The sequence below is a fragment of the Callorhinchus milii genome, unplaced genomic scaffold, assembly GCF_018977255.1.
Source record: "Callorhinchus milii isolate IMCB2004 unplaced genomic scaffold, IMCB_Cmil_1.0 Scaffold2, whole genome shotgun sequence".
Taxonomy (NCBI): domain Eukaryota; kingdom Metazoa; phylum Chordata; class Chondrichthyes; order Chimaeriformes; family Callorhinchidae; genus Callorhinchus; species Callorhinchus milii.
The window spans coordinates 79,354,158-79,367,141 of NW_024704743.1; the positions used below are offsets into that span (position 1 = coordinate 79,354,158).

Below are 12,984 nucleotides of genomic sequence, written 5' to 3' on the forward strand. Positions count from 1 at the left end.
AGAGTGTATCCCTCCAGGGGAAGAGTTTGTATTTCCATTCCAAAGAATAAAATTTCTATGTGTAATTGGCACACATAAAACTCTGTCTTGTTTCGATATTCTTAAAGTATGTTGAGAATGCTGGTTCATAGACACTTCGCTGACCCCCAAAAATCATGCACACATGTCATAGTTTGAATTATCAACCATGATCAGTGGAAATGACAGCGGAGGGATTACTGTTGCTGTCCAACATTTTCTAGTGGCGAAGCCAGAATCTAATAATGGTAGTAGCAGATTAGATAATTTCCTTTGTTGAGGTAAAATATGCCTGAATTCATGAAGCCGTTATTGGGAAAAGCAAATTAAAAACAACAAGATTACATTTGAAAATTAAAAAAGTATCATTTGTAATTGTTTTTAATTAGTTATTTTAAAATCTGATTTGGAAACTACATTATTGTATTGAATTATTGAAGAATAGCATTTTCTGAATCACTAAATATGATTTGCATATTCTCCTATCATATCTGTCTTCTCACAAAATTTAGAATTAGTGTACTCTGGTTTCTCACTACCAATCTGCTTTTTCCACATTTTGACTTGAAGTTTTAATGTTACTTTTCCTCGTGTTGAAAAAAAATCTGTCTCATTCAGAAGAGTTTTGTGTCTTTACTCTTGCCCAGATGTATACTTGGCTGTCACAAAGGTAAAACTGGTGAGATTATATAAATGTCCTTAAAATACCATCAGCTAGTAGTGTAATTCTTAATTTATTTCTATGAGGAGGAAAAGGAAAAAAATATAAACAATGTTTCTACAAGTGCTTCTGAAAGATGCCTTATAGTGGCTTTGTTGAGTACTTGCACAATTTTTAAACTTCGGAATCTTCATTCAGTATATCTGTGACACCAATTGTACTTGCATGTCTGTAATATTGATCCTATAATTAATTTTTCCTAGCCAACTAGGCAATTTTCCTCCCCAATTATCTAATTTATGAGCTCCTTTGCCAACTGTAAATTTGCAGAATGTTGAAAGGAAGCAGATAGCTTCATGTTAATAGTGTTGGGTTTCGAAGTCTGAGAGGTGGATTTGCTCGCATCAACTTTTAATGCTGTTTCTGATTCAGGAAATAAAGTATAACTCATGCTAATTTTGAGTTTGACTTTATTGTAATGAAGAATAGCTACTATGTTTCACTGCTTGCAAACAAATACCAGAAGGGAAGTTTTATTTAGGGTCGCCACTCCTGATAACTTGTCACTGAGCCCTTTCCCCTTGGAGTGACAAATTATCAGGAGTTTACTGTATATGAATTGTTTTCATGTTTTGTCTTCCAAACCAATGCTAATCACTGAGCAAAATCAATAGAAAGTTTAGAATGCATGATGTTTAGCTGTGAGCATGAAGTGGAACACATAGCAAAGATGAATTGGAAAATGGAAAGTTTCTTTAGAATATACTTGCATCATTTCAGAATTCACCTTCCAGGAGCATCTGTCGAAAAGCCTTTTTTTGTACTCTTCTACATAAAAATAAACCAATGAAGCAGGTACTTGCTGTGACAGCAGTAAGCAGTTATTGGATTTATCTGCGTTCTACCTATAAGTGGCTTGAGAAATGAAACCTTTCAAATGGAAACAACTTTAGATATTGCTAATGAATGAAAGGAGAATTATAGTATAAATTTACCCTTTTGCTTCTGTGGAAAACATCTTGGAAGGAAATAAATCTCACGTCAAACAATTATATTTATCATTTTTTTAAAATGGCCATGGTAAACACATTTTTTTCTTTTAACATGTTCAGCATGTTTTCTGCCTGTCTGATTTTGCTCTTGCGTTTAGCATCATGGCCCTCTGAGGTTTAATTTCACCACATGAGTGTAATTCAGTTTGTCATCTCCTGTATCCTGGGCCCAGAATCTGGGTCAAGTTTAGTACCTGCCCCTGTGTGGCCTGTCGTTCCCATAACCTCCATTGTATTCCACGTGTGCATCACAATTGAATATTCGTGAAGAACTAGAAGGTTTAGAGGCAGTGTAGAATTCAGTCAAGCATTTGGATAAGATACAAAAAAAATTGCTCAGGGCGCTGTGTTGCGATCTACTGACATAATTTGTCCCACATCCGGCACTGTTAAAGTACATTAAACAAAATTTTTGGTAGCTGCTGCATATATAACTGCTCCAGCGCCTTGGGACTGTCCTCCCGATGTGAAAGGTGCTCTATAAATGCAATTTTGTTGTTTTTGTTATGTTCCATATTTTCCAAAATGTTACATGAAGTTCACTTCGTCAAGGAGATATCATCTTGGTCTTGCATCATTGCACAAATAATTCCAGAATGATTACTTCATTTACCTTTGAAGGAAACTTACATGTGGATCATAATGCTATAAAATTCTAGGTGTTAATTTTCAGCAAACCAATTGAATTCCTCTCTTGACAGCAATTTGAATTTTGATACCGCGTAAACTTGGTTGTGAGTAACTTTATCTTTACCTTGCCCTAGATTTGACAGCATAAGGTGCTACATCAAATGTGTGGCTATCACTATAACCCACAATGTATGAAATTTTAAATCCAATTTAACTCCTTATAGTGTAAGCAACCTGAAAAGTCAGTTACACATTGATCCTATGATGGCTATAATTAATGATTTTTTTTGTGGGAAACTTATCTTCCATTTGTTAATTTTATAGACCCAGGTGGTATGCAAAAGTCACATTATAAGTGAAGAGCGCTAAAGACCATACATTTGCCAGTAAGCTAACAATACTAGATCTATAAATTTTCAGACATTTCTCTCAATGAGACAGTTAAATCTATCCAGGCTTTTGAATGCAATATGCCACATTTTCTACCACTGGAATCACCATTTTTAGCAGAGATGGGGAGAGAGTTTTTTTNAAATAAAAGAAATCTTAAACTTTCTTGAGATGTACAGTTCATATTATGATTTAATAACTTGTAATAACAAAAATGAGCAAGCTTTACTTTACGAATAGGTACAATAAACAGAATTGCTGTGAGAGATAATACTGTAGCACTGAAGCAATCACTGATTGTGCAGCTGAGGTTTTTTGTACATAAAATATAAAGTATCCTGTGTGTTAAATAATGATACTATTATACTATTATTTAGAGCAGTATATGTTGCCTCAGTCATAATAACTGATTCTTTCAGCTCATTCAGGGTTTCAGTAAAAGTGTTATTTTACCTTTCATTGCTTAGTTGAAGAGTCAAAATTAACTAGAACTTTAGAGAAGCAAAATATTCCAACACAGATTTCTGTTTGAAAAATTTTGCGTGACTATTGTCTGTTTTTACAGTGTACGTTCCTATCCAGTATATATGTGATGTATTTGATTTAGAAAGATTCACCTCATTTTCTATTTCTTTTAATCAAAAATATGTTTAATGGAAGTGTATTTTTAAATAACACGTATTGTTTTATATTTGTCTAATTTGAAGCCTTGTATTTGCAGTAATGTTTATGAATTATGCCTCAGATACTTTTCCAAGAATTAGATTTTTTAACCACCTATTTATTAGTTTATAAAAGTAAAACCTCCTTTTCTTCTTGACCTTATGATTGAAAAGATGTCTTCACATATGAATTGCTGTGGACAAAACAACAAATTTGAGTACCATTGTGTTTGTGCATTAATTTAGCTGACCAGTAAGTAATTGGATGTAATAGGCAGCAAGAAAGAATGAATGGAGTATGGAGAGGTTATGTCTACAAAGAACAAGGTTCACTAGGCTGTTAACCTTTAGCTGCCCAGTGCTACCTGTGGTTTGAGTGTCCTGCTGAGACCAGGCCATTTTGGGTAGGCTTTGTTAAACAATAAGAAATTACGATCACTTATTATTCATTAGAACGATCCGCCTGGTAGATTTATCCCCATTAACAAAATCATGTTCAAATGTCTCCAAGTACTTCGTAGGGATTTCTCCAAAGTGATGCATCTGTAGGGCAACATTTTTTTTATTTTGTGGATTATTGCCCAAGACACCAGGAGAACCTCCCTTTTTAATAGTGTTGTGGTATCTTTGATGCCCGTCTGAATAAGCAGATGGGCCCTCAGTTTAATGTCTCATTCTATGACTTTCCAGCACTGTATTGGAATGTCTGCCTGCACCAATAAGCTGCAGAAGGTAGTCAACTGGAAAAAAATGTGTTTGCAGTTGAAAATACGAGTTATCATTTTTTTTGTATTTTCTGACTTTCATAATGGTACCTCACTATATATACATATACTATATATTGTGGGGTTTTGATTTTAACGGGGTGGGGGGAAGGTATTTGTTTAGTTTTCCAATTTGCTCCATTTGGGGAAATAATTCTCTTCATTAAACCTTTCAAAAAATGTTATGTTTTGAATTACTAAAATTACTGAATTCTGGGTTGTAAGATCACTATGAATTGAAAAAAATTCCAAAATCTTAAAAAGTAATATAGGCATCCATTATCTATCAAAAATTTACAAAAGAAACCTTGAAAACTAGCAACTCTCAATGTAGTGTTGTCTCTGGTATCAGAGTAACATTCCCTTTACCGGTAGAGTAGGAGTAGTTTGCATCGTAAATTTAAATGTTGCTCCATGTTGGGTGACCAAAGTTATACTTTTCAAACTGTCCTGCTGAAGGAGTGCTCCCTCTAGTGTAGGTTTTATGATTTGACGGCTAAGGCTCTGAACTGTACAGAATGTTGTAAAGAACATAAGTGGAATATAATGAGTGAACTATAAACCTACTCAAATATGTACCAGTCAACCATATGCAGTTTAGGATAAAACAAGTTGCATTTATATAGTGCCTTTCGAGTCAGAAGGATGTCCTAAGGCACTGGACAATCGGGTTTGCACCTGAATTGAGGATTGAAGTTGGGAGGAGCGGGGCCAGTGGGGGTGGTGTGGTAGGGTGCAGTGAAAAAGGAAGGTCTTGACAGACCTTGAAGAAGGCGAGGGAAGGGGGGACATAGCAATGGGTCTCTGGAATGGAATTCCTTCGTCTGAACTGGGTTCCAAGAAACCCAGACTCTTTTACAAAAAGAGTCCCTGACCCTTGATGCAGTATTCAGAAGATGGTAGAATGAAATGGCCCGAGGGGCGTCTTTATTTGTACCTTTTTGATGATTTTTGAATTTTAAGACCATGATCTTAAAAGATAGACTATGAGAAATTCGGGTTTCTAGTGAAGACTGGATTGTCTGATAATCTGCCAATGTTACTGTTTGTTTGGGTTTACATGTAAAGAAGGGCCACTTGAGTAAAGTATCAGAGAGATGTATATTTGCTCTCATTAAATCACATGCCATCATAAGGTAACACCAGGAGAATATATGAGAAAGTTGAAGGAGAAAAAATCTCTAACTTACCAAGAATGCAGTTTTTAAAAAATGAAATTTAGATTTATTTTATGTCTATTTGTAAAATATATGGGTAATTCATTAAAATTGTGAATTCAATGAGAATGTGCAATGTGAAGCAATAGCTAGAGGGAAGAAAACTACTTCTGATAACAATATTTTGTTGGTTTTAGGGATTTCTTCTCAGTCCCGATTCATATTATTGATTCACTGACGTTAGATTTTTATGCAGCTAACTGCTTTAAAATTGTCTTTGGGATGTTGTTCTTATCAGGCATATGTTTTGTTGCTTGTGTTTGATTGTTTTTTTTAATGAATGGATATGTATCCATTTTCAGCATTGAATACTTTGTTAAAAGTTGTTTTAAGACATTGTTGAACATATTAATTTAACATTTTCAAATTGTGCACACTACATTTATATCATGGCATGATTTCTTTATATCAACAAATTGTATATCTTTGTCCATGTTTTCAAGTTAATTCCTCTGTTTAGATGACTACGAGTTGTACATTTTCCTCACCTGAAACCCGACTTCTGCAACATTTCTCTCAAGCAGTACACTTGGAGGTGTGTGGCAATGATGACTGCTTCTCATATTAGTATTTATTTCCTTCTTTCTCCCCGTGGATGCTCTGAAGCATTCTATTGGCATGGCTGACACTGGAAACTTATCAAATGGAAAATCACAGGCATCTCTGCCACATTGTGCCTCGGCTGGACTTGGGAGGATTAAAACAACTACTGATCACGCGCATTTATGTTAAATTGATTCAAGTGGTTACAATACTGACATTGTTATGACCAATTGGTTAAAATATTAACATTGTATGATCATCGTTAATTTTCAATGAAATGTGATTCATTAAAATTTAGAATTAATATCATTTGTATTAGTTTCCATAATGCAAATAATATTGCCTAACAGATGTTTTTTTTTATCTGGCGTGAAACTATGTCAAATCTTTTTATCCAGTCTCATGAATGAAACTATGCTCTGTTCTTGTTTATCAGCCGATGTCCACATTTGGGCTGGCCACTTGTGTGATGTAACAAGAGAAAGATGTTTTTCATATCACCAGCCTGGCACAGAAACAACATTTTAAGAAGAACCATAATCACACCAAGACTTTGCTTCTAGGAAACGTACTTCAGCAGCATCAAATCTCTTCCAAACCACACACAACGGGTGGAACCACAAAGGAGCGAGCTTTAACTGAATCCAGGTCCCTACTGAGAATTGCTGGAACTAAATGATTTACCGTTTTATTTTTAGGTTTGCTGACATGGGTAATCTGATTAAGGTGCTAACCAGGGACATAGACCACAATGCTTCACATTTTTTCTTGGATTTTGAAAGTAAGTTTGACCCTTCACAGCTGGTGTATACAAGATATGAGTATGTTCTGTCTCACCAGAGTGAAGGCCAGTGCAGGTATTACAAACGCACGTAAGAGCAAGATCATTTCACTTAGCAATGGTTGCATGATCTCTTCATTATGGCTGCAAAGTTCATCCCACACTTTCATTTTTAAATTCTTTTGAAAAGCTTTTTAATTTTTTTCATTCACTGATCCTGGGGCCCTTTTGGCCAATGTAGCTGTTAGTATGCTGCAAACCATTTTAACTACTTCAGCTCCTTTGTGCCTCCGGGAATGGGAATAGCCGTTAGTGACAGCTGGCACATGTCGCCACTTAGTACAACCAAGAAAACCACGCAGCTTTTCTAGTTTAAACAGTTGGCACAGCTGGTAACGTGCTTTACCTTTTAGGTGATATAAAGTGTGTGAACTGACTGGGCTCCCATCACATGCCTTGCAATCCCTTAAAGGTTTTTTTTGTACAATTTGGGCTGTTCTGCATTTAAGGGGAATTTTTTTCTTCCTTCTTGTCTTGGCAGGTACCTTAACATGGGGAACCTTCTTAAAGTTTTGACTTGCACAGATCTTGAGCAGGGGCCAAATTTTTTCCTTGACTTTGAAAGTGAGAATGCTCTTTTTTTAAAATATTTTTCTGCCTGCAGTAGACTGCACCTGTTTTATGTTGCATTTGTGTTTGAAGCATGCTTAAATTGCTTTGCATGGTTGAGCTACAAGAATCGGCAATTTTTTTATCTGTTTCAATCTGAAGCCATTCACTAAATTCTTATAAAACCATTATGGACATTGATGCATTAAATAAGAGATATGAACTCAGATGGGGGTGACTGGTGCATGTGGATGAATAAGACATTTAATCATACGTGTATATACTTAAATTTTTCACCAAATTGTTTGATTTGGATTTTTTTGACGTCTTAACATGTTATTCATTGCATAATTTCTGTATTTTGGTAATGCATTGAATGTTTTGGTATATATTTGTAAATTACTATTGATCAATTCAGTTAATTGCAGAATTTTTCAAACCTACATAATAGACGGGTGAGATTGTACTTTACCCAAATTTTTACGTCTTCCATGCAGGGTAACTTGACATAAAAAATGCACCATATCACATTTGTTTTGATAAAGTAAACCATACCGTATTGTTCAGTCACTTCAATCTGCATTTATTTTTCCATTTTGAACTAGTTTGGCTTGTGCAGTTTACAACTGCAGCTGCATGGTATCTGACTTGCAAAAGTCAATAATGCATGTGGTATAATGATCTGAAGTAAGCTGCTTTGCATAACATCTTTGTTGCTTCCTTTTATTGTTGTACACTGATGTTTCTGAGCACGAGGTGTATATCATTGCTTTATTTGCATGTTGAATGGATCTGCTTTAGAACATTACTGGATAAAATGCATTTTTGCAAAATGTAAATTAGAATTGTTGCAAAATGGTATTTTAGCACAAGGCACCATACAGTACTCTATTTCCCTCTTTATCAATGTGTCTTACCTGTCTTAGGCTATGTTTAACTGGTAGTTGCAGCTTTTTCTATAATTTCAGTCCTAGAGCTGCTCTACTGAGTTGCATTTTGTGAAGGGTAGGATCTACTCTACCTGGATTGACCAGAATAAATGTTTTGCTGCCACAAAATACATTAGTGCTGATAGCTGTAGTCCAATTAGGAAGTTGTGAATGGCAGGCACTGATATCTAACCTCCCACTGTTTTCTAAAATGAGCTGGATATTCACAAAACGGTATATAAATAGATGAACTAAAAAAGAAAAAATAATTTACAGGGACTACCATTTTGCCTCGTCTCTATTGTGTGAACCTGAAGAAAATTGGTTAAAAAACTGGGCACACTGTAGTTCACACATATTAGTGCCCAATGTAATGGGTCAACAAATTGTTTTCTCTCTTTAACTAATGAAACATTCTTCAGTGGAGGAGTGTATCATACTTTAATTGGTAATGCAATAGAAAAAAATGTAGCTGGCCAGTATAGTGGCATTACACCTAATCTTTAGCTGCATGGTGCCTTTATTTTACTATCTCTGTTCCTCTGAAAGTTTAGAATGTGGTATCTTGTAAACTACTATTGCTACAATGCACGTGTTTGTCTGTTTTTGTGTGCACCATCTTTCTTTTATACATTTAGGACTGGGCATGAAAAANGTGCACCTTTGCTTAAATTATAAATATGTGTGTATTGATTGACATCAGCGGGCTTGATTTTCCACCCATTTGTTGGTGCTGTATTTTATACTAGCAGAAAACTACACTGGTCGTATTTTCTAATATTACCCTTTTGACAGTAGCCACCAAATTTAAATATGTTAATGTTTACCCAGGGTACTTAAAGTGCTGTGGCAGCCATTTAGTGCAGTGGGTAGAAAATCTGGTAAGTTATGGTGCTTTTTCTTTGTCCTAGCACCCCTTCCCAATTAATTTCTATGAGAATGCACAGCTAAAGTTGTCCCACCGGGATAGATCTCCAGTTTTTAAACTGAGGGAGCCCCAAGCATAAATACTTTGGAAGGGAGAACACCAGTCTAGTTTATTGCTTCATCACTATCTGTAGTTGTATATCTTTCCTTGAACTTTGGCAGTAATATGCTGATACTGGAGTGGGATACATAGCCTTGATATTATACCCTCTTCTATTGCCAGCAGGTTAAATATTATACTTAACACCATAATTAAATGCAGCCCATAGTTTGTTATTGATGTTATTGACGTTGTCAGTTTCAAACCTGCAAATGGGATTAATTGTGGCTTTAAAATGGAGTTTAGTCCACACAAAGAACAAAATGCTAAGATAGTAACTATTTTAGGAGATAACATTTTACTGTTATATCTCCCCGGTTTTAAATTTAACTTATCCCTTTTTCTAGTGTTTAAAATTCCCAATGGGTAAAATTCACTAGAATGTTTGCTTTATCCAAAACATCCCTTTCCATATAAAAGATAAATATCAAAATTGGAAAACGCACTTGCTAGCAAATCGAAAAACAGCGTCATGAAAACTTGGTGGGGGTTGATAGATTCATCTCATCCCTAAGTAAATTCCTTAAGTTTTACAGTGATTATGTGTTGTCCAAGTGTTTGTGAACAAGGGCTATTTGCCATTCTTCAGTAGGTGGGGCTGGCTCATAAATTTACTGAGTATGCACTGTGTAAGAAAGATATTTTTCACATATTAACTACTGAATAGAGAAGAGGAGCCAATGTCCACAACACTGTAGAAATCTTTTGCTCATACCCAGTGGATATGAGAAAGCTCCATTTACTTATTTTTGTGCTTGCAATAGATTGAAGCCTCGCTATGCAATTGTGGTTATGAATGCCTCTAGCCTTTCTGCATGCTAATTGTATATACAACTATAGATGCTTTGTGCAATTATTTTTATTTACAGTAAACCTGAAAACATACATATTTGCATTTTATACAGTAGATCAAAGCAGTATGCATGCTTCTCTTGTTTCTGCAGTAAACTAGTGTGGGTGTGTATGTGCTGCTACTTGGTGTTCTGTGTGCATTTATTTTGCAGTCTTCAGCAGTATTTCTGATAAGATATTTTCAGTGAAGATGTCAAAGACTGTTGATTATTCTGATATGTACTTCATTATAATATTCACAACTCTTTTTGACGACGTTTGTCACAGCACTGAAACATGTTATGAGACCTGCTGTTTCAAAGCAGCTAACTTGCCCTCCCCCACATAATTTACTAAATGCAAGCCAGTTGTTACTAACATTGGTCAGCGTTCTTGTTGTTGGCTGTTCTTGTTTTTCCCCACTTGTGTGACTTGTGTCCTTCTGTCTGCATTGTTAAGTTGTTATAATACATTACAGGTGAATGCATTTATATATAATCTCTGAACTGTGGGTTTATAAACGTTCTTTAATTATTTTAAACTTTTACAATTTTATTCTGTGTAATGTGGTATCCTTAAAACTGATTATAATTATATCAGTATGCCAATTTACAAATGTAATGACTAAGCATTGTTGGCCTATTTGAATGGATTTAAATGTTTGATTCTGGGGTCTTCTGCATAAAATGATAAATTATTTAAAGCTTTTCATAAGAATATTTTTCACAGCAACATCAGGTACACAGGTAAACCCTGCATTAGTTGTATTTGAATATAAAAACAGGAGCTTTTGCTGTTCCAGTAGAGCACATCGTTCAAAAGAGCTGATTATGAATGTTATAAAGAACAGCTATGAATTGTGTAATCACCCTTCATAAAGTTTGAACCAATTTTTAAGCCACTAGAGCATTGACATTGTACCCAACATTTAATTTTCTCAAAGTGAACATTAATTTTGTTTTCATAGACGCAGTGTATTTTTTTATTTGATTTCCATTTGGCAGCATGAAGATGGCAAATAACATAGCTGTGCTTGCATGTATTCTGTAGTATAGAGCAGCTTTAATTTCAAGTGGTGATTATTTTAAATTAATTGAACTGCCTATAGCCATGGTAATCTGGGATGTAACATCATTGATGCCATCATAATTTCAGCATTATATTGATTAAATTTGAACATAAAAGTAACAGTGCTAACTACAATCTCAATTAAAGATAATTAATGGTATGTATTGCAAAGAACCAGTGGTGTAGTAGAAAAGTCAACAATTAAAGAGGCAACACACTGAACTTATTTTTTTTAAATGTATGGGTAGTAAACAGATCAGCCCAACTGTTTAAAAAAAAGTTTGCATTTTACTTGCATTTGTCCTGATATGTTTTCTCAGCAGAGATCAATTTCAGCAATAGATGGTACTATTGACCTTTACTGTTAGCTCATGCACGCTCTTCAATCATAACCTGGTGTAGGCCTAAAGAGCAGACATAGACAGCATAAATATACAAGTTGCACGTGATCCCGATCTTTCACACAAAAGCTCAAACTCTTTCAGACTGAATTGTGTTGCCATTCTTTTTAACTTTTTTATTTACTTTCTTTCTCTCCTGAAGGCATAGACACATGCTGGGTTGTGGTTCAATTAATAATGATCACACTTCAATACATTGCCATTTATGACCCTAGAAATGCATGTTGTTAGGCAGTTTGACCATGGGGTTCAGGAATCAAAAGCTTGTCATCACTTGACACGTGCATCGTTTTTTTTAAAAAAAAAACTGGGAGGGGCAAAAGAGAGTCACTAGCCCATTATCAGTGATGGTAACCTTGACTGACATTTTTCTACCTGCTCCTAAATCCAGATTTATAGTCTGTTGTTGAGTTCCTTTACTACAATGGAATAGGAGTTTGAAAGGAAAATATTTTATATAGATCTCAACAGTGATAGTTTATTGTGCCCAAATCTTCCACCCGACAAGCCTACACATCCTTCAAATATTTTCCACCATTTATGACATGATTCCAGCAGTAGATAAGTCCTCTACAATTTTTTCTTTTATCTCTACTCCAATGGAGAGGATTCCTGCCCCCAGAATGTCAAAGTGCCATTAAGTTCATAAAAATATTCTCCAGTGCACTGTTGGTGGCAGACCAGTCAGCCTAGCTCATCGGCAGGACATAGATGGGAAAGACACTAGAATAGGGATTTTTCTCACTTTGTTCCTGTTAACCCTGCAGGATTACAGGTTAAACTCTAGTGATACCCCAGTACACACTCTGGCTCTTGCCAAACTGTGCCTATTCCTCTGGAATTAGGTGAGCAGTGTGTATCCCTCTAGAGAAAGAGAGTGCACATTCCATTCCAGCCAGTGGGAAATATCCATATGTAAGTGGCATATGAATGTGAAATTCCGTCTGGTTTTAATACTCTTAACAAAAATCGTAAGATTGCTCCCTTGACCAGTTATGAGTATCTAGTTCCACAGATGGGGAAAATCATTTGGCTTCTGGATCCCAGAAATCTCAAAATATCAGTTAAAAATCAGCCCAAACTTCAGATTCAACTACCTGTCTTCTGTTCATCAGAGTCACTGGCTGAGTAACTGGGAACCCTAGGATATAGAATTGCTTCCACTAAAGTGTTACTCAAACAGTTGTCTCAGCTACTGAAACCATGTCAATCTCAGAAAACCCAATGCTTAGCTGTAGCCAGAAATGATTACATTCTGTCAGTAGCAATTGTCTAAAAAGTGTTGGAGGAATGTGTTGACCAAATAATTACCTTCAAGGGATAAAAAGAATCTCTGGAGATCTGAAGATATTGGTGCAGTTTACAAACTCTGCTATTGTGAAAATGTACTGTAAATGAGTG

The 12,984-nt window shown here is 35.5% G+C and overlaps 1 protein-coding gene across 8 annotated transcripts in view; it reads left to right on the plus strand.

Moving 5' to 3' along the window:
- Positions 1 to 12,984, plus strand: part of cyrib (CYFIP related Rac1 interactor B) — an 86,462-nt gene that overhangs the window by 56,578 nt on the left and 16,900 nt on the right. For 6 of the 8 annotated variants that reach the window (XM_042346386.1, XM_007903449.2, XM_007903447.2 and 3 more), the window contains one exon: positions 7,260 to 7,342. In XM_042346386.1, the coding sequence (XP_042202320.1) occupies positions 7,270 to 7,342 (73 nt within the window). In that variant the 5' untranslated portion in view covers positions 7,260 to 7,269. Of the gene's footprint in view, positions 1 to 6,635; positions 6,719 to 7,259; positions 7,343 to 12,984 lie in introns of those variants that run through there. The other 2 variants (XM_007903451.2, XM_007903452.2) reach the window with 2 other exon arrangements.